Genomic DNA, 26,236 nt, shown 5'->3' with positions numbered 1-26,236 from the left:
CCAGTGGATGTAGTGTACCTGGACTTTCAGAAAGCCTTTGATAAGGTCCCACATAGGAGATTAGTGGGCAAAATTAGAGCACACATGGTATTGGGGGGGTAGGGTACTGACATGGATAGAAAATTGGTTGGCAGACAGGAAACAAAGACTAACGATTAACGGGTCCCTTTCGGAATGGCAGGAGGTGATCAGTGGGGTACTGCAAGGCTCGATGCTGGGACCGCAGCTATTTACAATGTATATTAATGATTTAGATGAAGGGATTAAAAGTAACATTAGCAAATTTGCAGATGACACAAAGCTGGGTGGCAGTGTGAAATGTGCGGAGGATGTTGAGATAATGCAGGATGACTTGGACAGGTTGGGTGAGTGGGCAGATGCAGTTTAATGTGGATAAATGTGAGGTTATCCACTTTGGTGGCAAGAACAGGAAGGCAGATTACTATTTGAATGGTGTCAAGTTAGGAAAAGGGGAAGTACAACATGATCTTGGTGTCCTTGTTCATCAGTCACTGAAAGTAAGCATGCAGGTACAGCAGGCACTGAAGAAAGCTAATGGCATGCTGGCCTTCATAACAAGGAGAGTTGAGTATAGGAGCAAGAGATCCTTCTGCAGTTGTACAGGGCCCTGGTGAGACCACACCTGGAGTATTGTGTACAGTTTTGGTCTCCAAATTTGAGGAAGGACATTCTTGCTATTGAGGAAGTGCAGCGGAGGTTCACGGGGTTAATTCCCGGGATGGTGGGACTGTCATATGTTGAAAGATTGGAGCGACTGAGCTTGTATACACTGGAATTTAGAAGAATGAGAAGGAATCTGATTGAAACATATAGGATTATTAAGGGATTGGACACACTAGAGGCAGGAAACATGTTCCCGATGTCAGTGGAGTCCAGAACCAGAGGCCACAATTTGAGAATAAGGGGTAGGCCATTTAGAATGGAGTTGAGGAAAACTTTTTCACCCAGAGAGTTGTGGATCTGTGGAATGCTCTGCCTCAGAAGGCAGTGGAGGCCAATTCTCTGGATGCTTTCAAGAAAGAGTTAGATAGAGCTCTTAATGATAATGGAGTCAAGAGATATGGGGAGAAGGCAGGAATGGGGTAATGATTGTGGATGATCAGCCATGATCACAGTGAATGGTGGTGCTGGCTCGAAGGGCCAAATGTCCTACTCCTGTACCTATTGTCTATTGTCACTATTGTCAAAATCACCTCTTATTATACCAAGTTTCACTATTTATAGTACAAACCTACTAAGCCTTTGCAATAGACTTTGTAAATGCCTGCTGTACCTTCAACCCTTTATTTTTCATTTACTACAGCATTTTATGCTTTCACTCTGTTTATATAATAATTTGTACTACTCTATCTATGCAGATATATCATCCCTAATCTCACATGCACTTGTCATGTATATTTACCTCTCATGTGCCACCTGGTTGAATGCCTTCTGGAAATTCTTTCTTTTCTTTTTAAATGTTTTTATTAATTTCAGCATCATAAGCATTATAAAAAATAGATACAGAGAAATTGGGATTACATTATTGATAAATAGTTTATGCAAGTATGAGCTCAATTGATACATAATTGATGAGCCTTCCAAAATCTCAAAAAATACAAATATGATATTGGAAAATATAAGGTGAAAATATAAAAATATCATGAAAAAAGAAAAAACATTATACCCCAAAAGAAAAAAAAATCTAAACCAATTAAAAGAAAACTAAACTAAACTAAGGAAAAAAAAAGAAAAAGAATGGGCTGTTATAATACCTCAGATAATACCATTAGTGTCGTTAACTCCGCTCCTCTCCCCGAATATGGAGTAACAAAATAGAATTGGAAAAGGTCAAGTTACATCATATGAAAATATTGAATAAATGGTCTCCAAATCTCTTCAAAATTTAATATAAGGGTCGTAATTGGCGTTTCTAATTTTTTCTAAATTTAAGCAAGACATAGTTTGAGAAAACCATTGAAATGTAGTAGGAGGATTAATCTCTTTCCAATTCAATAATATAGATCTTCTAGCCATTAGTGTAACAAAGCAATCATCCGACAAGTTGAGGGGGTCAGATAGTGTTGTTCTATCATTGGTAAACCAAAGATTGCAGTGATAGGATGAGGTTGTAAATCAATATTCAAAACAGTTGAAATAATATCAAAGATATCATTCCAGTATTTCTTCAGCAAAGGGCATGACCAAAACATATGAGTTAATGAAGCTATCTCAGAATGACATCTATCACATACAGGATTTATATGAGAGTAATAATGAGCTAATTTATCCTTGGACATGTGAGCCCTGTGCACTACTTTAAACTGTATCAACGCATGTTTAGCGCATATAGAGGAAGAATTAACTAATTGAAAAATGTTTTGCCATTTCTCTATAGGTAAAGTTTAAGTTCCCTTTTCCAGTCGTTCTTAATTGAATTCGATACATCTGGATTTTTTTTCATAGTCATATTATAAGTAATTGCTATTAAACCTTTCTGAAAAGGACTTAAATCTAGAATTCTTTCCATTATATCCGATGAATATGAAATCGGAAAGGTGCTAAGAACAGTATTTAAAAAGTTTCTAATCTGTAAGTATCTAAAGAAATGGGATCTAGGTAAATTGTATTTATTAGATAATTGTTCAAAAGACATAAAACAATTATCCAAAAATAAATCAGAAAAACATATTATACCTTTAGTTTTCCAGATTAGATAGGCTTGATCCAAAAAAGAGGGTTGAAAGAAAAAATTGAATAGAACAGGGCTTGCTAAAATAAATAGATTCAATCCAAAAAATTTTCAAAACTGAAACCATATTCGAAGAGTATATTTAACTATTGGGTTATGCATATGTTTGTCCAATTTAGAAAAATCAAAGGGAAGTGGAGTCCCTCAAATAGAACCTAATGAAAACCCATCCTTCTGGAAATTCAAACATACCATATTTACAGGTTCCTCCTCAGAAAAATGCCTAACAAATTTATTATAAACACATGAGACTTTGCACTTGCTTGGAATCTTGAGCAGCATGCACAAAATGTTGGAGAAACTAAAAGGTCATTAAGAAGGTAAAGATAGAATATGAAAGTAAGCTAGCCAGTAACTTTAAAGAGGATACCAAAAGTTTTTTCCCAGATACGTAAAGTGTGAAAGAGAGGCGAGAGTAAATATTGGATTACTAGAAGATGATGCTGGAGAAGTAGTAATGGGGGACAACAAAATAGCGGATAAACTGAATAAGTATTTTACATCAATCAGTCTTCACTGTGGAGGCATTAGCAGTATGGTGGAAGTTCCAAGTGTCAGGGAGCATGAAGTGTATGAAATTACCATAACTAGAGAGAAGGTTCTTGGGTAACTGGAAGGTCTAAAGGTAGATAAGTCACTTGGAACAGTTGGTGTACACCCCAGAGTTCTGAAAGAGGTGGCTGAATAGATCGTGGAGGCATTAGTAATGATCTTTCAAGAATCACTAGATGTTCCAGAAGCCAGGAAAATTGCAAATGTCACTTCAAGAAGGGAGAGAGGCCGAAGAAAGGAAACCCTAAGCTAGTTAGTCTGACTTCGGTCGGTGGGAAGATGTTGGAATTGATTGCTAAGGATTGAGGTCTCAGGGTACTAGGAGACACATGATAAAATAGGCCGTAGTCAGCATGGTTTCCTCAAGTGAAAATCTTGCCTGACAAATCTGTTGGAATTCTTTGAAGAAGTAACAAGCAGGATAGACAAAGGAGAGTTAGTTGATGTTGTGTACTTGGATTTTCAGAAGGCCTTTGACAAGGTGCTACACCTGATAGGAGGAGGGACAGGTAGTTTTGAAGAAGTAGAGAGGTTACAGAAGGGCTTAGACAGATTTGGAGAATGGGCAAAGAAATGGCAGATGGAATACAGTGTCGGGAAGTGTATGGTCATGCACTTTGATAGAAGAAATGAAAGGATTGACTGTTTTCTGAATGGAGAGAAAATACAAAAAACAGAGATGCAAAGGGACTTGGGAGTCCTTGTGCAGAATTCCCTGAAGGTTAATTTGCAGGTTGAGTCTGTGGTGAGGAAGGCAAATGCAATGTTAGCATTCATTTCAAGAGGACTAGAATATAAAAACAAGGATATACTGTTGGGATCTTATAATGCACTGGTGAGGCCTCACTTGGAGTTTTGAGAGCAGTTTTGGGCCCCTTCTTATCCAAATAAAAATAAAATTAAAAAAAAAAAGAAAGAAAGAAAGAAAGAATGTGCTGAAACCGGAGCGGGTTCAAAAGAGGTTCGCAAAAATGACTTCCGGATTGAGTGGCTTGTCATATGCAGAGCGCTTGATGGCTCGCTGTATTCACTGGAATTCGGAAGAATGGGGGGTTGACCTCATTGAAACCTATCGAATGGTGAAAGGCCTCAATAGAGTGGACGTGGAGGTGATGCTTCCTATGGCGGGAGATCTTTGGACGTGGAGGTGATGTTTCCTATGCTGGGAGAGTCTAAGACCTGATGACACGGCTTCAGAATAGAGGGGTCTCCTTTTAGAATGGAGATAAGGAGGGATTCCTTCAGCCAGAGAGTAGCGAATCTGTGAAATTCTTTGCCACAAGCAGCTGTGGAGGCCAAGTCTTTATGTATATTTGAGGCAGTGGTTAATAGATTTTTGATTGGGTAGGGCATGAAGGGATACAGGGAAGAAAGCAGGAGATTGGGGCTGAGAGGGAAATTGGATTAGCCATAATGAAATGGTGGAGCAGACTCGATTGGCCTAATGGCCTAATTCTGCTCCTATATCTTGTTGTCTTAACTCAGCAAGTCAGGCACCATCTACAGAGAGGAGAAAACAGTCGATGTTTCGAACTGAGACCCTTCATCAATTTCCTTTTCATAAAACTTGATTAACTGCATGATTGTACTATGGTTTTCTAAACAATCTCAATTTTATGACAATTGTTTCAGTCCCAAGTTTCTCATTCTCAGACTGAACTTGTAGTTCTACAATGTTAGGGTCACTCTTTCCGGTGAATCCTTAACCATGAGATCATTAATTCTGCACGACATCTGTAATTGGCTGCACCCTGTTTAGTTCCTCAAAATGCATAGGAGATTTACAAGGATGTTGCCTGGATTGGGGAGCATGCCTTATGAAAACAGGTTGAGTGAACTCGGATAGTCAGAGGCTTTTTCCCAGGGCTGAAATGGTTGCCACAAGAGGACACAGGTTTAAGGTGCTGGGGAGTAGGTACAGAGGAGTTGTCAGGGGTAAGTTTTTTACTCAGAGAGTGGTGAATGTGTGGAAAGGGCTGCCGGCAACGGTGGTGGAGGTGGATACGATAGGGTCTTTTAAGAGACTTTTGGATAGGTACATGAAGCTTAGAAAAATAGAGGGCTATGGATAAGCCTAGTAATTTCCAAGGCAGGGACATGTTCGGCACAACATTGTGGGCCGAAGGGCCTGTATTGTGCTGTAGGTTTTCTATGTTCTTCTATGTTTCTATGTATCATTCCAAGGCTACCTTTGTAATTTGATTTTAGACAATAAGACATAGGAGCAGAATTGGACTATTCGACCCATTAAGTCTGATCCACCATTCCATCATGGCTGATTTATTATCCCTTTCAGCCCCATTGGTTGGCAAGAAATAAGCATTAAGACAATTCTAGAACTGTTTTTCTCACGGCGGTTTCAAGCATTCAGGCTTGCAGATGCCAGAAATGGTCAGGAGTGAAAATGGGACTATTTCACTACTTCAAGAATTTGAAGGTATCTAATGACAATCATCTTGAATGTTACAGTGAAAGTGAAGATTTGAAGGATGCAATCATTGATAGCATTATATTCAGGCAGTCCATTATCTACACTAAGTGGTGATTTTGTTCGTTGTGTGTACGGAATGAATTCCTACATTGATAACTATTAGGAACTAATACATGTTTTTATAGTACTGTAATACTCTTGGTAGTGTTCTGATTTGTTCTGTATTTCATTTAAATGCGTAATTTGTTCATCATTTTGTGTTTTTTTATTCCTTTTTAACTATGTCCATGAAAGTTTGACTAATTGGGGCAGCCACTTAATTGGGTCAAAATGTACCGGTCCCATGTGTCCCAATTAACCAGAATCCACTATACTACATTATTATGTTTGTGTACCTTTCTGATACACCTTATCATTACCTTTGCTGTTATCCTGCACTATTTCCATCCCCTTTCTCTTTGTTTTCTTCAACATACCTAAACCTGGATGCCTTTTAGTGTTTCTTCCCCCTCTGGTTCCCACCCGCCCTGCCAAGTAGTGTTACAACAGCTCATCTGTTAAGTACATCTTTCAACACCATGATTCCTGTCATCCATCAGTACTTTGTGCCTTCATAAGTAATGTTGACTACTGGAGAATTTTAATAGAAGTAGTGGAAAATGAGGAAGAAATGGATAGTTGATGGCCGGTGCAGACATACCCAGACAAAATATAGGGTGTTGCTCCTCCAACCACCACTCTCCTCCATCTGGCAACAGTAGTCGTCACCCTCAACAATTTCTCCTTCGGCTCCTTCCACTTTCTTCAAATCAAAGGTGTAGCCATGGGAATTCGCATAGGTCTCAGCTATGTCTGTCTTCTTATCGGCTACATAGAAGGGTCCATGTTCAAAGCCTGCACTGGCATCACTCCCCAACTCTTCCTACACTATGTCGATGACTGCATTGGTGCTGCTTCCTGCACCCATGCTGAGCTCATCAACTTTGCCTCCAGCTTCCACCCTCAAATTCTCTTGGTCCGTTTCTGACACCTCTCTCCCCTTTCTCGATCTCTCTGTCTCCATTTCTGAAGACAGACCATCTACTGATATCTTTTACAAACCCACTGACTCTCTCAACTATCTAGACTATACCTCTTCCCACCCTGTCACTTGTAAAAATGCCATTCCCTTACCTCAATTCCTCCATCTCTGCTGCATCTGCTGTCAAATGAGGCTTTTCATTTCAGAACAACTGAGATGTCCTCCTCCTTCAAAGAAAGGAGCATCCTTTCCTCCACCAGCTTTGCTCCCTCACCCGCATCTCTTCCATTTCGCGCACATCTGCCTTCACCCCATCCTCCCATCACCACACCAGGGATGGGGTTCCTCCTGTCCTCACTTACCACCCCATTAGCCTCCATGTCCAACACATAATTCTTTGGAACTTCCACCCTCTCTAACAGGATCCCACCACCAAGCACATCTTTCTCTTCCCCCGCTTTCTGCTTTCTGCAGGGATTGCTCCCTACATGACTCCCTTGTCCATTTATCCCTCCCCACTGATCTCCCTCCTGATACTTATCATTGCAAGCAGAACAAGTGCTATACCTGTCCTACACCTCCTCCCTCTCTATCAGTCAGGACCCCAAACAGTCCTTCCAGGTGAGGTAACACTTCATTTAAGAGTCTATTCAGGTCATCTACTGCATCCAATGCTCACAGCGTGACCTCCTGTGTGTAGGTGAGATCTAACATAGATTGGGGCGCCACTTCGTCAAGCACTTCTGCTACGTCCACCACAAAAAGAGGGATTTCCTGGTGGCCACCCATTTCAATTCTACTTCCTATTTGCATTCTTGTACTATTTCCTCCCCTCCCCCACCTTCTTAGTCTGACTCCTTCCCCCTTACTTTCCAGTCCTGTTGAAGGATCTCGGCCTGAAATATTAACTGTACTCTTTTCCATAGATGCTGTATGGCCTGCAGAGTTCCTCCGGCATTTTGTGTGTGTTGCTTTGGATTTCCAGCATCTGACAATTTTATCGTTACTCTATAATCATGTCCTTTATATTTACATTTTGTACCATAGGTGGGGACTGTGCAACTTTACTGAAGAATATTGGTGCTCTGCCTGTTGAAATGGCCAGGATGTATTTTGCAGAAACTGTACTAGCTTTAGAATATCTGCACAATTATGGTGTTGTTCATCGAGACCTCAAGCCAGACAAGTATGAATCCTTGAATTTGAATTTATTGTTTTCTTCTAGACTTGCAACCTATGTCTGAAGTGCTTGTTTTTCTTGCATGTTAGATGTCTTCTTGATTTGTTGATTTAGTTGTGAATAACAACTTGTAAACCAGTTGACATCAATATAACATGCAAACCCTCTCTATCACTGACATTAAACAAATTGTTGAGGGTCAAGCAGCATCCATGAGGAAAGGGTTTTTTGACATTTTAATTTGTATATATGCTAGCTCTTATAATACAATAGATTGTATTATCTTAGTTACAAGCTAATAAACAGAATTTACCATATTGTGAGTTCTATTTAGGAGTATTATTGTAAACCAAAAAATAAGTGGTGATCTTGTGTGATAGCCATGGTCAGTGCAAACAGTCTCACCTCTTACTGGAGTTCCCATTCCAGATTTGACAGTTCAGAAAAGTACTAAGTATTACAACATTAGAGGATGTTGTCTTTTTAATGAGACATTAAGCAGGCATTGGCATTCTATTATTTAAGTTTGAACTGGGGAATTCTCCTGGTGTATTGGCCAATATTTTCTTCTTGTTGCTAGCTTCTCAATCTGTCAGCTGCTGGGAAAATTGATTTCATTTTGTAAAACAGAAATGAAATGAAGTATTCATTAGAATCTGATTATTTTTCTTATAATACCGAAAAGTAAAAATAATTTACTTTTATTCGAAGCAAAAGATATTTATCTAATTTTTTATTTATATTCAGTTGCAAATTAATACAGAAAATCCATAAATGACAGTATTGACATACCACAAGTCTTTTAGTCTTTTCTTTTTCTTAGCTCTTTATTTCTCTACTCTCCTCTATCCTTTTTTGACTTTCTTTCACTCTGACTGCTACTGACATCATTTTTTGCTGTATTTGCCAGGCCCCTTGATTATTTGTTAATTCTCCCCACTTGGTTTTGAATGAATCTGATGGATTTCCTTCTCTCTTCCTTCTCCATCCATTGCCCAAAGTGCTAGACTTGCCATCACCTCATTTCGCTGTCTTGGCCTGTAAAGTTAGGTCCAAAATGACATAACAATTTATAACAAAGACAATCTTTTCAGAAATTTGGGAAGCTCAGGAAAAAAATGTATTTCGTCATAATCTTTATTATAACACAGTGGTTGACTAGCGTTGTTGACTACAGCCTCAGGATGGCAAGCTTCAATGCATAGCTGCTAAATCCTTTCCAGAGTCTTCAGTACCAATTACTGAACAGCCATACATAATGTTTGAAGGTACTTAGACCACATACCCAAGTTTCTCCTTTTGTACTTTCAATATTTTATCTGCCATTCTTTAACTCAGCAACAATCTGATCATTTTGAATATGTGTGAGATTTGTTAATTTCAATCCATGCTAAGTTTTATGTGTATTTTCTCTGGCACAGAGCTGTACATAAATGAAGTTATTCTTTCATTTCTAATTTGTTTAAAAGTGAGCTCGATGATTGTATGTTACACTCACCTTTGTCTATATTTGGCTATTAATTGGCCCAGTATTTAACAAGACGCTTAAAAAGTCAGTGCTTAAACTAAGGTTATCCAAGTTACTTTTAGGATAGCATATGTCAAGGAGCTGTATTCAAAAAATTGTTTATAATATAATCATAAAATGGCCACCTGTAAAGCATACCACTAATAACCAAATAATTATTTCAATTACAGTAGTCTGTTGCTCATAAAGTATCTGAAGTGTTTTGAGCAAACATCTCAAAGTCAGATTAAGTTAGTACCTTGAATTCACTTCCATCTGAGTATTATTGATGTATACACTTCCAAAACTTAATACTGTGGAAAACTCAAATTACAAGCAATTTATTTATAGAACTTTCTAGAGAGTTTGATTTTTGAAAATGTTTTGGCAGCCATATAATTCATCACAAAGCCTGAGCTGTTTAAATAGTCTCTGTTATTGACTTGAGTGCTTTCATCTTACAGCCTTCTTATCACTTCAATGGGTCACATCAAGCTGACAGACTTTGGACTTTCGAAGATTGGTCTGATGAGTCTCACAACCAATTTATATGAAGGACACATTGAAAAAGATGCAAGAGAATTTCTTGATAAGCAGGTGAAAAATCAATATAATCTTGTGAATTTTTAAAAAATGCTGTCATTGCTGACTTTTTTGTGAATGGATTGCTGACAAATACAGTTGGTATTAATCTTATTGCGACTCATAAGTAAATTTAAGTAATCACAATCTAAGTAACTCATTGCTTTCTGATTTAATATTAGTTGGTAGTAAAGACTACTTTTGAAGACTAAATCATTTGTGAATCTAGAAGTCGCTAATTGCTTTCAAAATGGTACTGGTGAGTTACCTCTTTTAATTACTGCTGTCATCTGAAGGGTTTTACCAGAAGAACAGCAGTAATTCAGAGTGGTAACTCTAGCATTTAGATCCAGTAACAAAGAATGAGTGCCATTCTATGAACACGTCAAATGAGATTGTGACTTGAAGGAGAATCTATTGATGGGTCATATTCTGCATGGAGGTCGGTCACCAGTGGTGTGCCTCAGGATGTGTTCTGGGACCTTTACTCTTCGTGATTTTTAAAAATGACCTGGATGAGGAAGTGGAGGGATAGCTTAGTAAGTTTGCTGATAACACAAAAGGTTGGGGGTGTTGTGGATAGTGTGGAGGGCTGTCAGAGGTTACAGAGGGACATTGATAGGATGCAAAACTGGGCTGAGAAGTGGCAGACGGAGTGAAGTGTGAAGTTGTTCATTTTGGTAGGTCAAATATGATGGCAGAATATAGTATTAATGGTAAGACTCTTGGCAGTGCGGAGGATCAGAGGGATCTTGGGGTCCAAGTCCACAGGACACTCAAAGCAGCTGTGCAGGTTGACTCTGTTGTTAAGAAGGCGTACGGTGTATTGGCCTTCACCAATCGTGGAATTGAATTTAGGAGCCGAGAGGTAATGTTGCAGCTATATAGGACGCTGGTCAGACCCCACTTGGAGTACTGTGCTCAGTTCTGGTCGCCTCACTACAGGAAGATATGGAAGCCATAGAAAGGGTGCAGAGGAGATTTACAAGGATGTTGCCTGGATTGGGGAGTGTGCCTTATGAGAATAGGTTGAGTGCACTCGGCCTTTTCCCCTTGAAGTGACGGAGGATGAGAGGTGACCTGATAGAGGTGTATAAAATGATGAGAGACATTGATTGTGTGGATAGTCAGAGGCTTTTTCCCAGGGCTGAAATGGTTGCCACAAGAGGACACAGGTTTAAGGTGCTGGGGAGTAGGTAGAGAGGAGATGTCAGGGGTAAGTTTTTTACTCAAGAGAGTGGTAATTGCGTGGAATGGGCTGCCGGCAACGGTGGTGGAGGCGGATACAATAGGGTCTTTTAAGAGACTTTTGGATAGGTACATGGAGCTTAGTAAAATAGAGGGCTATAGGTAAGCTTAGTAATTTCTAAGGTAGGGACATGTTCGGCACAACTCTGTGGGTCGAAGGGCCTGTATTGTGCTGTAGGTTTTCTATGTTTCTATTGATATTCTTGATCCCAGGTGCTTACTGGCCTTATTTTTCTGATAGTTGAGATAATGGGCTGGAGAAGTGCTCTTGAAATCGGATTGAAGCAATTCTGCAATGCATTTTGTAGATGGTACACATGGGAGCAATGGTGCGCTGCTGACAGGTAGAATGAATGTGGATAAAAAGCATTTCCTATTTCTTTCACACAATATCTTTCAAACTAAGTCCACAATTTGCTTGTATGCAGTAAAATAGAAATCACTACTGGTCATTTGTAAATTTAAACAATCCGTAGAATAAAACAACTATCGCATACATATAAAGATATCATAGACCCTATAATCTTAATATGTGACGTGTTTCTTGTTTTACCATTCAAGACAGTAGCATTATGGATAAGAAAATAGAGCATTTGAGAACTATTTTTCCTTCCTCTGTGTGTGTGTGTGTGTCTAAGTCAAAGACTGAATGACCTTTCAATGTGTTAAGTGCAATAATTATGAGAGATTCAACTCAGTTTGTAGTAATGACACAAAGCTGTTCAATAATTTGGCATAAATTCCCTGTTATATTTAGGAAGTCCGCAAGTGTGCATAATTTTCAAGCATCCTCGGGGATTCATAATAATTACCTGATGATTTGCCTTAGTAAAACTACTCTTCTGCTGTGTCAGTATTTTTTTAAGTTGCATTCATCAATTATTAACTATGGCTGTATTCTACCCTGGTCTTACATTAGCTGAAAAATTAATCTTACTTCAAGGAATGTTTTTCCCTTCCACCACCACTCTCCTCTGTCTAGCGGAATTTGTCCACACGCTTAATAATTTCTCTTTTGGTTCCTCCCACTATCTTCAAACAAAAAGTGTAGCCATGGGCACTCACATGGGTCCCAGCTATGCCTGCATTTTTGCCAGCTACATGGAACAGTCTATGTTCCAAGCTTACACTGGTGTCTGACCCTCACTCTTCCTATGCTGCATTGACGACCGTGTTGGTGCTGCTCCTTACATCCATGCTGAGCTCATCGACTTCATCAACTTTGCCTCCAACTTCCACCCTGCCCTCAAATTTACCTGGACAATTTCTGACACCTCCCTCCCTTTTCTTGATCTCTCTGTCTCTGGAGTCAGTTTATGTGCTGATGTCTGTTATAAACCCATGGACTCTCACAGCTACCTGGACTATACCTCTTCCCACCTGGTTACTTGTAAAAATGCTGTCCCCTTCTCTCAATTCCTCCATCTCCACTGCATCTGCTCTCAGTATGAGGCTTTTCAATCCAGAGCAAAGGAGGTGTCTTCCTTTTTCAAAGAAAGGGGCATCTCTTCACCATCAAGGCTGCCCTCAACCACGTCTCTTCCATTTCACGCCTGTCTGCTCTTACCCCATCCTCCCGCTACCCTACCAGGGATAGAGTTCCTCTTGTCATCACTTACCGCCCCACCAGCCTCCGTGTCTAGCACATAATTTTCTGGAACTTCCGCCATCTCCAACAGGATCCCACCACCAAGCACATCTTTCCCTCCTCCACTCTTTCTGCTTTCTACAGGGCTTGCTCTCTCTGCAATGCCCTTATCCATCTGTCCCTCCCCACTGATCTCCCTCCTGACACATATCCTTGCAAGCAGAACAAGTGCTGTACCTCCTCTCTCACTATCATTCAAGGCCCTAAACAGTCCTTCGCCTATGAGTCTGTTGGGTTCATATAACTGTGTCCAATGCTCCCAGTGTGGTCTCCTGAAAATCGATGAGATCCGACACAGATTGGGATACAGCTTCACCGAGCACTTGCACTCTGTCCGCCAGAAGAAGCCGAATCTTCCAGTGGCCACCCATTTTAATTCCACTTCGTATTTCCATTCCGATATGTTAATCTATTGCGTCCTCTACTGTCGTGATGAGGCCACACTCGGGTTGGAGGAAGAACACCTTATATTCCGTCTGGATAGCTTCCAACCTGATGTCATGAACATTGATTTCTCAAACTTCTGGTAAACCCACCCCCCCCCACGCCACCAGTACCCGTCCCCTTTTCCCTCTCTCACCTTATCTCCTTGCCTGCCCATCGCCTCCCTCTGGTGCTCCCCCCCCCCCTTATCTTTCTTCCATGCCTGCTGTCCTCTCCTATCAGGCTCCCCCTTCTACAGCCCTGTAGCTCTTTCAGCAATCAACTTCCCAACTGTTTACTTCCCCTTCCCCTCCCCCTCCCGGTTTCACCCTATCACCTTGTGTTTCTCTCTCCCCTCCCCCCAGCTTTTAAATCTGCTCCTCATTTTTCTTTCTTCAGTCCTACCTATGGGTCTTGGCCCTAAACATCGATTGTACTTTTTTCCATAGATGCTGCCTGGCCTGCTGAGTTCCTCCAGCATTTTGTGTGTGTTGCTTGGATTTCCAGCATCTGCAAATTTTCTTGTTTGTCAATGGTAGAAAGGCCTTATTTTGGCAAACCTCCGCAAGCTTTCCCCTGTAAATTTCTCTGGATGTTTTGAAAACTGGCAAAGATAATTTTCAAAATTGTCACAGTTTTCAAATATTTCTGAACATCTTGGATGAACGGAGCTTTTTAAAACAATTACAAAAAAACATTAAAAACCATTAGCAAGATGGTAAAATGCATCTTAAAACTCAATTAAATAAACAAACAACATAATTTTAAAAAAAAGGTATTTTCCATGTCTTTTCCTCTTTTTTTCTCCATGTTATTCAGTTCTTATTGAAATCATTGGTCAAGCGGATCCTGCATCAGGTATAACCTGGCACAGGATCAGAATGCAGTATCTTAATATAAATGCTGGAGAATCTCAACAAGGTGCTGGTCTGCCGCTGCTCTCCATGTGGATTCCAATAATGGAGCACAGTAGCAGATGGGCCGGGGGGTGGCAGTATTCTTATTGTGCAGGCATTAAACCGGATTTGCTACTGACTTCAGAGTCTGTATATTTCAGTAGCATAACTTGAAAAATTTTTTTTTACTTTTAATCTACTGTTGCACTTGAGACAGTGTACTTAATGAAGCAAGTCTGTTAAATTCAAGAATGATGGGACTTGATACCATTTTCAATACTTGCCTATTTAAAAGTACTGCAACGATTGGTAGAGCCAACAGATGACATTGAGTATTCAGAACAATAACTGTAAATGAATTTATCCATCAGTCTGTGGTATGCCCTTGTTCTTGCATACTGCCATTAACTTTGCATCCTACCTTCAAGTTTCATTTTCTACCGTGTATCATTTCACACTTTTCCGGATTGAATTCCATCTTCCACTTCTCTGCCCAGTTCTGCATCTTGTCTATATTCTGTTATAGCCTCTGACAACCTTCTACAATGCCACCAACTTTCATGTCATCTGCACACTTGCTAACCCACCCCTCCTCTTCCTCATTCAAGTCGTTTATGAAGATCACAAAGAGCAGTGGTCTTGGGGTCAGTGCAGAACACCACTTGTCACTGGCCTCCAGGCTCCATCTTCTACTTGCTGTGAGCAAGCTAATTCTGAATCCATGTAGCCAAATTACCATAGATCCCATGCCTCTTGACTTTCTGATTGAGTCTACTATGGAGAACTTGTCAAATGTCATATGAAGTCCATATCAATTGGATTCATGATGCATGATCTGTCTCTCACAAAGTCGTGATTTTCTAAACTATGCTTCTCTAAATACTCATAAATTCTATATCTAAGAATTCTCCGCAATACTTTGCTTATCACTAAAATAAGATTTACTGGTCTATAATTTCTGGAATTATCCCTATACCTTTCTTGAATAACAATAACATTTGCTATCCCACTGTGGTCAGGAAGTATGCAAAGATCATTGTCAGTGCCCCAGCAATCTCTTCCCTTGCTTCCCTTAATAACCTGGGGTATCTCCTGTCTGGCCCAGAGGTCTATCTATACTAATGTTTTTCAGAAGCTGCGACACTATCTCAGCATGATCCAGCACATTAACCTGATCTATATAGATCTCACGTTTGTTCCTTTTCCTGGGGAGCTCTGAAGTAAAGTATTCATGAAGGAATTTTGTAAAGAAAAAAAGATTTCAAAGTAGTTTGATATTAAAGATGAGCATGAAGTTTCCCATTAACTTGATGTTGGGAAATGAATGATCAGTGGACATTTTCAGCTTGGTACTTCATTGTTGCATTTTGTGTTGGTCAGTCAAGTTTTCAAATGATCATAGATCCTTAATCCTGACTGCCAGGTGACTTTTATCAAATACTCTTTGATTAAATTCTTTTAGTATAATTATCGAATCTTCTAAAACTTCGCTTTATCACATGAAAGACTCATCCAAGTGAAAACTCCATTTGCTTCGCCACTTGACGCTTACAAAACTGGTTTTAAAATATCATTGAGAAATGTATTTCCTGACAAAGTCTTTTTCTGTTGATACAGGTTTGTGGAACTCCGGAGTACATTGCTCCTGAAGTGATACTACGACAGGGCTATGGGAAACCGGTGGATTGGTGGGCCATGGGAATAATCCTATATGAATTTCTGGTAGGATGTGTTCCATTTTTTGGAGATACTCCAGAAGAACTATTTGGACAAGTAATTAGTGGTAAGTTGTATTTGGTTTATTTTCACTATATTAATGGTTCTTGGGGAATATTTGAGAGAAGCACCAAATAAATCCTATAATGTTGAACTGCTTCCTTTATCCAGGATATTAATACTAAAGTAGACTTCAGCATCCCTTTCTATTGCGCATTATCATTCTAGAGAGATCCTACTCTTTCTAAAATTAAAAAGTATGTGCAGGAAATATTCAGCAAGTCATGCAGCATAAATGGAGAGAGAAATACAACTGACATTTCAGGTCAACGACTCTCCATCAGAAAATGAAAAAAAATAAGTGGATTTCAAGTTGCAAAGCATGTGTGGTGTCCAGAGGACAAAGTGAATGTTTGTCAAGACCAAGACCCGTCCATGTTATACGATGTTTCCACCAGATGAGTAAGGACATTTAGTGCAAAAATATGCTGAAACTGCGGTGCAGAAGCTGTATTGTTGCCTGAATTCTGAAACACAAGAGAATGCTTAGCAGATTAGACAGCTTCTTTGGAGAGCAAAAACTAAGTTATTATTACAGGTAGATAAACTTACATCAGATCTGGTCAGTTCTGACACAAAACATGAAGGGCTGGTTAGCTGAGATAATTCAATTCCAAATTCTGTCCTTAAGGCTACAAGAGCAATTTTTTTGAGTATGAAAAGAAGAGTTGAGGGACGGAGACTTTTATATGTATCCCACAGAAAGAGAGGGAAGGCTTAAGACATGAAAGTTAGGAAAGTTCTCAAAGGCCAGTCGTTTATATTTCCTTCAGGGCTATATGTCTAGCGATTTCTGCTGTGTATTATAATAATGCTCCCACAACCTAAGGACTCATTTTCAAGGACTCTTCATCTCATGTTCTCAATATTTCTTGCTTATTTATTATTATTATTGTTATTATTATTTGTGTTTGCACAGTTTGTTGTCTTTTGCATATTGGTTGAACTCCCAGTTGGTGAGGTCTTTCATTGATTCTATTATGGTTATTATTCTATTATGGATTTATTGGGTATGCCTGCAAGAAAATAAATCTCAGGAGTGTATATGGTGACATATAAATTTAAACATAAAAATTTGATAATAAATTTACTTTGAACTTTGAATAGCTATTAGAGTTTTACACAGGACATCAAACAATGTTCTAGAAATAGCATTCAGCACCGTTTATATAGGATTGCAATTTAGAAATGGGTTAAATCACTCTTGTTTCACACAGTTGGTCAAAGTTCATATGTGCCTACCCTGCGCTTCATCCATTTATTTCCATTTCCTTCACATTTCTAATTCATTGCTAAATTTGGGCACAGTTACCACACAGTCACTAATACCATTAGTGCAATTTCCAGCCACACAACTCTCAGTTTCAGAAAATAATATTCTCTAACTCTACCGATATTTGGTTAGTTTCTAACAGATTATTTTAAAGAACCGAGCAGAGTGATTCTAGAGCTTAAGGGAATTTCTCATGAAGAAAGTTCCCTGTCTTGAAAACAAGAAGCTGAGAGTAGATTAAACCTTTGGAAACAATTAGATGTGTAAGTTTTGCTGCCATATAAGAAAATTATGCACATAATCCTATTTAGAAATTAAAGGTAGCAAAAGTAAATGCGAAATGCATCAGCATCTTTTGTTTTCTGGAAGTATCGGAGCGTATTAGCATTGTGGTTGTGAAATGGTAACTCTAAATACTATAAGGTTTCAAGGCAGATCTAAACAGGTCTTTGCCAACTAATGGAATTCAGGGCTAAATCCATGGATGAAGTTCTGCTGCACAGTGGAGCAGTAGAGTCAGCAGTCGGGAACAGTAACTCCGTAAACTGGGCTCTGTTGGAAAAATGTTTTTTTATAGTAAATAAAGTAGAAATCTTGCATGAACCTGTCACTAAATATCATGACTGAGTTCAGCAAAAATTTCCAACACTTCTCCCAGATGCTGGAAGAAAAACTGGCTTTTATTTATTTCTATACTTTACAACTTTATTTTCAATGTTGTAAGCTGATCATTTCCTCAGTATTTAAAAAGAAAATATAATGTGTTATCAGATAATTCCAGAATATTGCCATTTAGGCTCTGTTTCAATGCTTTCAACACAACCATAGATACTCCCTTTCTTTGTAAGAATTGAGAACTCCAAGCAAAAACAGTTACAGACTTCAGGGAGATGCCTGCTGCCTCCTTGATTAGTCAGATAACATTAAAATGTTTGCTGAGAAATGTGAAGCGTTACATTTCATAGAAAGAATGAGAAGTGGCTATATAAACAAGGCAATTTAAGAAGTTATTTAAATAGCTTATTGTACTGTGAGCTTTTTAAATTCAGGAATAGAGTATGGAAACAAGGAAATCATAATGTCAATTTATAAAACACCAATTCAGCCATAGCTGGTGCATTTCATAGCAGATTTCAGGAAAAATATAAAATCTCTAGAGAGTGCTGAAGGGATTTACCAAACGGCTGAAAATATAAAAACTGCAGGTCGTGGAAATCAGCAGTCAAGGCTGTATCGGTGGAATAAGTGTTGATGATTCGAGTCAAAGGCTCTTGAACAGAACTAAGAAGGAGGAAAATAGTCTAAAGCTACAGAGTGCGTGTAAAGGAGCAATGGGCAGAACAAAGGTAATACTAGGAGTAATAGGATAAGGCCAGGGTTGCCATGGTGAAATGCTGTTTATGAAGCCTTCTGATGAATAGATCATTGAGGGCAGTTAACGAGAGGAGAAACAAAAGGACTTGAAAAAGCTGTACAATGCAGTTCAGAGCTGTGTTAGAGATCTGATACCAAAAGAGAATATTGAAAATGTCCAACAAATCAGGCAATGTCAATGGAAGGAGAATTCTGAATTTATATTACAGATAAATATCCTTGTAGCAGAATTGGCCAGTTCTGATATAAATAGAGGAAACAAGTTACTTGAAATTGTGGAACTCCCCTGTCACTCCTGCATCCCACTCCCACTCTGATCTCTCTCTCTTTGGCCTCAACAAGTCTCAACATAAGATTGAAAAACAGTCACAAAATCAGCACTTTTCTGTTCTGATCAGGGAACATTGAGCTAGAGCATTAACTCTGTTTCTCTTTCTGCAGCTGCTGCCTGATCTGATGTTTCAGGCATTTTCTGTTTGCTGCATTATTCTCGGGATCAGGGAATTTAGTTATATAGTTATTCTCCTGAATACAGAGGTGGTTGTAAAGGGAATCTGATAGAGGTGTCTATAATCACAAAATATACTGACAGAGAGGACCAAGTGAAATAATTTCCATTGGCAGAGGGGTCAAGAACCAGGCAATAAAGAATGCAGATGACTGGCAAAAGTGACACAAAGAAAAATATTTTTATATAGCAAGTGATTAGTGTCTGGAATGTATTGCCAGAGCCCAGCAGTTAAAGCAGATTGAATTACAGTATTTAAAATGGATCTGGAAAGATATTTCAAAAGAAGCAATTTGCAGGATCATTTGGAACAAGTAAGGGAGTGGGACTGACTAGATTGATGGTGCAAAGAAGCAGATTGAATAGCAATCTACTGTATTGTACCCATTCTGTGATTCATTGCAACTTCTGAAGCAAAGTGTGAATAAAAGAACACAGATGACATTCACAGGATCTTTTCTACATACAGCAATGTAGGAATTTTGGAATATTTCCTCAGAAAAGTGGCAGAAGCATGTTGGTTTTATCTTTTTAGACGGATATTAATCAGTATATACAAATAACACTTAAAATATTTATTGGACAAAAGATAAGATAAAGTACTGGACTGATCATTCTGAGAACTAAAAGCCAGGGGAATTTGTGGTTTGATTGATTTAATTTGTTGCAGTTTTTAAATTAGATATTGCAGTTCATAATACTATGTTCATATAAACTTGCATTGTTAACTACTTACTTCAATGCACAGATCAGATAGCTTGGCCTGATGGAGAAGAAGCTTTGCCACCTGATGCTGAAGACCTCATCTCAAAATTGCTCAGGCAAAATCCATTAGAACGGCTGGGTACAGGTAATGATGAGCATGTACATTCGAAATATCGTCATTGTTAAGAATGCCTGTGAAATTCTAATGAACTAGTATTTAAAATTCTTGAATGTGAACACAGAGTATCATAGCCTTAGGTGAAGTCAAAAGCTATGAATTTTTAAGTGCATATCAGTTGCCTCACACTGTCTGCCTTCCTCTTAGTCCTCTTGTGGTATTATCATTCCTGCTCTTCTTTCTAAAGACGTTGATGATTAGCCTTCAATATTGCAATCTTATTACTTGTTGACTGAAGATTTATTGAAGTATGAGTGCATGCCTATGTACTGTTTATATGTGATATGTGTGTATTTGCTTATTATAGATAAATTTGCCACAATATATTAACTTTTTGTATTATAATGAAACGTGGTCACGACTTGAGAGAGAGGCTATAGGGTTGTGAAGTGTGTAATATGGAATTGTGACAGGTGTACTTGAATCGGCATAAATCTGTTTTCTTCTTAGGAAGTGCTTATGAAGTTAAGCAGCATCGGTTCTTCTCAGATTTGGATTGGAATACTCTGCTGCGTCAGAAGGCAGAATTTATTCCTCAGCTTGAGTCGGAAGATGACACTAGTTACTTTGATAGTAAGTAGTGCTTAGAAACCTGGAGCTTGGGTTGAAAGCTAAAATCTTAACTAAAATCCTTCATTGTTTCCTATTGTTTCATTTCCTCTTGGCTGATTACACATATTAACCAAAATTTATAATTGATATTTCTAGATTACATTTTAACATTGTTACCCAATAATTTAACTTACTGAGTGCACATGTTTCTTGGAGTAACTTGTTAATTAAAGATATTGAAATCAGAGGAAGCAGTTTTGACATTCACAGATGAAATTAAGCAACCTTGGAAACATGGAGGAAGTCAGTAGGTCAGGCAGCATTAATCGAGGATACACAGCACTTCCCCTTCATAGATCCTACCTGATCTGATTTCCAACAGCTTTTTGTGTGTCATTCCAGATTCCAGCATCTGAAAATTTTTGTTCAACCTCACAAGCATCACCCATTCATGTTTTTGATTGATTATTATTTTACAACCTTCTTGTGACAAGAATAGTAATTTTTCCAGCCACTTTTTTTGTTGCCATTTATGCTCACTAGATGCACTAAAATCAAACGCCCTTCTTTGAAGAAGTTAAAGATTTGTTGAGGTTAAGGATGTGCTGCATGTAAAATGGAATATCATCCATTGGTCTTGGCGTTTCAACAGTTGCTGTCGTTTATTGCTGTAACTTTATTAGTAGTATTGACCTGTGAACCTGCAACTTGCGTAATTCTTATTTCACTGTTTTTGTAAAAAGCAGAGAGATGTTTTCTCCCTATTATTTTGGTTTGAATTTGAAATAACTGCTCAAATGGTCCTTTTCAATCTTCCAGCTCATAGAGGTCAAGCAGGACAAAACAGTACCAAAAGAAGAATGTAAACTTTTGCTGGAAATTGGTCTACATTGAGTTTAAGTGTTCAAGTTTGCCACCCCATTGTAACTAGTATGCACCAGTTAGACAACTGACATCTGTATCTTAGGTTAAGCAAAAATCTAATGCACACAGTCTGAAGAAAAAAAAACACTAAAAGCAGTTAAATGTGTAGCTTTTAGGTTGAAACTCATTTTTACCATCTCCTTTTGTTGCTGATATGATGTGGTCCATTACTTTCAAACAGTACTTATATCTGATAATTATACGTGGTGTGTCGTGTTACCCTCACGAAGTTTTTAATTGAACTGATACGTGGAATGATGACAATTTGTTAACAGTGAATTAGTTCCCATTTTTTTTTTATCATAGCCCGATCAGACAGGTACCACCATCTTGATTCTGATGAAGAAGATGACACCAATGATGATGACCATGTAGAAATTAAGCAGTTCTCATCGTGTTCACCGAGATTCAGCAAGGTAACTTCAATATCTAAATTAATGAATGTGAAGTTTACTGCAAGGTCTCTTTTTCAGTGTTGTTGTAATTCAGTATTGTAATTCATTAATGATCACTTTTGAACCACATCGTGTAAATTGTAGACAAGTGACAGGGAGATATGTTTGTGAAGAGAAATTGAGAAATATGCTAAGAACTAGGGTGGTGAGGTTTTAATCAAACAGAGTATTAAAAATATTTGCCTGTTCCTAAAAGTTCAGTTTAACTCATTTCCAATCACATAATTCCAAAGTTCAGTGTAACAAACTTGGTTTGCCCCTCCTCCACCATAGATGCTGCCCTCACCCACATCTCCTCCATTTCCTGGCCATTCATGCTCACCCCGTCTTCCCACTGCCTTAACAGGGATAGAGTTCCCCTCGTCCTCTCCTATCACAGCATGAGTCTCCACATCCAACATGTAATTCTCTGCAATTTCCGCCATCTTCAACGGGACCCTACCATCAAACACATCTTTACTCCTCCATCCACTCCCCACCCCCAAAACCCATCCAATCTCCACCTTTTGCAGAGATGGCTTCCTCCGTGATTCCCTTGTCCATTGTCCTACCTACTAATCTTCTTCCTGACATTTATCCCTGCAAGTGGCCAAAATGCTACACCTGCCTATTCACCTCCTCCCTCACCTCCATTCAGGGCCCCAAACAGTCCTTCCATGTGAGGCAACACTTCACGTGAATCTTTTGAGGTTGTCAACTCTACCCAGTGCTTGCAGTGTGACCTGGTGAGACCCAGCATAGATTGGGGGACTGCTTTGTTGCTCACGTCAGCTTCATCCACGAAAAGCAGGATTTCCTGGTGGGCAACCGCTTCAGTTCCTATCACCATTCCCATTCCGACATGTCGATCCAGGGCCTCCTCTTCTGCCACCATGAGGCCACTCTCAGGTTGGAGAAGCAACACCTCATATTCTGTTTGGGAAACCTCCAACCTGATGACATGAACATCAATTTCTCCAACTTTCAGTAATTATTTTCCCCTCCCCCTTTTCATTTCCAACTCTGGCCTCTTACCTCTTCTTTTAACTTGCCTGTCACCTCTTCCAGGTGTCTCTTCTCCTTTTCTCTCTCCCATGGTCCACTCTCCTCTCCCAGCAGATTCCTTCTTTGCCTTTGTCTTTTCCACTTTTCACCTCCAGCTTCTCACTTCATCCTCCCTCCCTCATCTTCCTGCTTCACCTGTCACCTTCCAGCTTGACCTCTTCCCCCCCTGCGCCTTCTTGTTCTGGCTTCTTTTCAAAGGGTTTGAAAGGTACATTTAATGTCAGAGAAATGTATACAATATATATCCTGAAATGCTTTTTCTTCGCAAGCATCCATGAAAACAGAGGAGTGCCCCAAAGAATGAATGATAGTTAAATGTTGGAACCCCAAAGCCCCCCCAGCTCCCCCGCCCACACATAAGCAGCAGCAAACCAACGATCCCCCTCATCAGCACTCTCCACCAAGCACTCAAGCGTGCAGCAAGCATCAATAAAGACACAGACTTGCAGTACCCCAAAGACTACTTGTTCGCCCGGTAATTCGACATACTACAGACTCTCTCTCTCTCCCTAATAAGGGAAAAAGAGGTGTCTCCGTTTCGCAGTGAGAGGGGAGCAACTCATAACAAACAACTGGCTGATTTACGATGTTAAAAGTATGTTACATCGCTTTTTCCGAGCTCTGTGCCCAAAGAACTCGGGTCTCTGGGCACACAGCCAGCAGCCAGCTTGCTGCTTTTTATCTTCCGTGTACTCCCACGACCTTGAGTCTGCCCGGCTCCAGAGCCAAGAAATCCCAAAACTCCAAAGGTGAGCTAATCTTCTAGGTCACGTCCTTGGTATATGGGATAATGGCCAATTGTGAGACCCCGAGAGGGGGTCCCATTCCCGTAAAGAACCGAAGTCAGCATGTAACTCCAGGTCAGGGTCTTCAAAAGAACCCTGAAAGGAAAAAATAGAAATATTAAAGATAGAAATAGAGCTGTTTCTGAAGATGGAAACAAAAGAGTCACTGTTAGGCATCATTGTCTCCTAAGCGCCTCCTCCTTTTCCCCCCTTCCTTTCCAGTCCCAATGAAAGGTCTCAGCCCAAATCGCCGACTGTTTATTCACTTCCATAGATGCCACCTGACCTGCTGTGTTTGTGTGTGTCAATCTAATAAGGATCCTGTTTCAGTATTTAGGGGTAAAAAAGCATCAAATTTTGTCAACATCACAATTTTAATTAACAATGTTAAAGACATATTAGTTGGATTTTCATTTGAATGTGAATTTTACTGTGCACAACAATGGCATTGCTCTTTAAGGTACAGTGCATTTCTTTGTAAGTAAATCAATGAGATTCAGTTGGTGAAAGGAGCATTCACTAAAAAGGTCAGAATATGCTTCTCTTAATAATTATTTTAGAAAATTGTTGGAAACTGAATCAGCTTTTATATTGCCATGTCAAGTATTGCAAAAATAAAATGCTGTGAAATCCTTATTCTCTGGAAAGGTAGAAGGATTCCATTTTATATAAAGATCAGAACTGACCTTCTATTGCAGTATAACATGGAGTGGAGTGATTAGAGTGCTTTGTAAAGTTCTTTGCAAGAAGGTTAAATTATAATTAATCACGAAGCACACTCAGCATTCCCAGCACACACAAAACATGTAAAAGTGCGGGTCAGTATTTAAAATGACAACTGCTTTAACAGTAATTTGAGACTTGTGTATGAACTTTATCTATACTTTATTCAGTTTACAAACATGTTCTTAATAAAATATTGGCAAGCACTTTTAACAGAGCAAAAATAATAAGGATTTTATAATTTTATCTTATATTTTGTAAGTTAGTACATTTATGTGTAGGCAATATCCTGTATCTTGCCAATAAATGCTGGAAATTTAAATTTCCTACTGTGAGAAGTGTAGTGTCCACAGTTAGAGGCAGTAGTGGGAATTTGCCGAGATTCCCAGATTTTACATTGGGGATTGACTGCTCAGAAACTGCTTTAGATTAAATATCCATTTGACTGAAGCAGCAGTTGGGCTTGAGGGGAAAAAAAGGATTTTAAAAAATTATACATTTTTTTAAAGATTCTTTTAGTTACTTGGCAAGTTTTTATGTCATTTACTTCACTATTAATTGTTTATACAGAACTGTGATTGTACAGTACTACAATACAGAACAGTCTAAGGCACACGCATATATATAGATGTATGTAGATGTAGATAGATATATAGATAGCTAGGGTGCCAAAGGCTTTTGCACTGTATCATATATTGGTTAAAATAGGAAGATGATTGGGAAACAGAACTATGTGTACTTAGCTTTGAACATAGAACATAGAATAGTACAGCACAGTACAGGCCCTTCGACCCACAATGTTGTGCCGACCCTTAACCCTTGCCTCCAATATAACCCCACACCTTAAATTCCTCCATATACCTGTCTAGTAGTCTTAAATTTCACTTGTGTATCTGCCTCCACCACTGACGCAGGCAGTGCATTCCACGCACCAGCCACTCTCTGAGTAAAAAACCTTCCTCTAATATCCCCCTTGAACTTTCCACCCCTTACCTTAAAACCATGTCCTCTTGTATTGAGCAGTGGTGCCCTGGGGAAGAGGCACTGGCTGTCCACTCTATATATTCCTCTTAATATCTTGTATACCTCTATCATGTCTCCCCTCATCTTCCTTCTCTCCAGAGGGTAAAGCCCTAGCTCCCTTAATCTCTGATCATAATGCATACTCTCTAAACCAGGCAGCATCCTGGTAAATCTCCTCTGTACCCTTTCCAATGCTTCCACATCCTTCCTATAGTGAGGCGACTAGAACTGGACACAGTACTCCAAGTGTGGCCTAACCAGAGTTTTATAGAGCTGCATCATTACCTCGCGACTCTTAAACTCTATCCCTCGACTTATGAAAGCTAACACCTCATAAGCTTTCTTAACTACCCTATCTACCTGTGAGGCAACTTTCAGGGATCTGTGGACATGTACCCCGAGATCTCTCTGCTCCTCCACACTACCAAGTATCATGCCATTTGCCTTGGAGTTTGTCCTTCCAAAGTGTACCACCTCACACTTCTCCGGGTTGAACTCCATCTGCCACTTCTCAGCCCACTTCTGCATCCTATCAATGTCTCTCTGCAATCTTTGACAATCCTCTACACTATCCACAACACCACCAACCTTTGTGTCATCTGCAAACTTGCCAACCTACCTTTCTACCCCCACATCCAGGTTGTTAATAAAAATCACGAAAAGTAGAGGTCCCAGA

General features: G+C 39.3%; 1 protein-coding gene across 7 annotated transcripts in view; it reads left to right on the top strand.

Annotated features, from left to right (window-relative positions):
* mast2 (microtubule associated serine/threonine kinase 2) overlaps positions 1–26,236 on the top strand; it is a 457,841-nt gene that overhangs the window by 399,175 nt on the left and 32,430 nt on the right. For all 7 annotated transcript variants that reach the window (XM_063064394.1, XM_063064393.1, XM_063064392.1 and 4 more), the window contains 6 exons: positions 7,804–7,942; positions 9,908–10,040; positions 15,858–16,023; positions 19,920–20,021; positions 20,505–20,627; positions 21,837–21,946. In XM_063064394.1, the coding sequence (XP_062920464.1) occupies positions 7,804–7,942; positions 9,908–10,040; positions 15,858–16,023; positions 19,920–20,021; positions 20,505–20,627; positions 21,837–21,946 (773 nt within the window). The remainder of the gene's footprint in view (positions 1–7,803; positions 7,943–9,907; positions 10,041–15,857; positions 16,024–19,919; positions 20,022–20,504; positions 20,628–21,836; positions 21,947–26,236) is intronic.

This window comes from Mobula hypostoma, chromosome 12 (assembly GCF_963921235.1).
Source record: "Mobula hypostoma chromosome 12, sMobHyp1.1, whole genome shotgun sequence".
Lineage (NCBI taxonomy): Eukaryota > Metazoa > Chordata > Chondrichthyes > Myliobatiformes > Myliobatidae > Mobula > Mobula hypostoma.
This window is presented reverse-complemented; position numbering and strand designations above follow the sequence as displayed.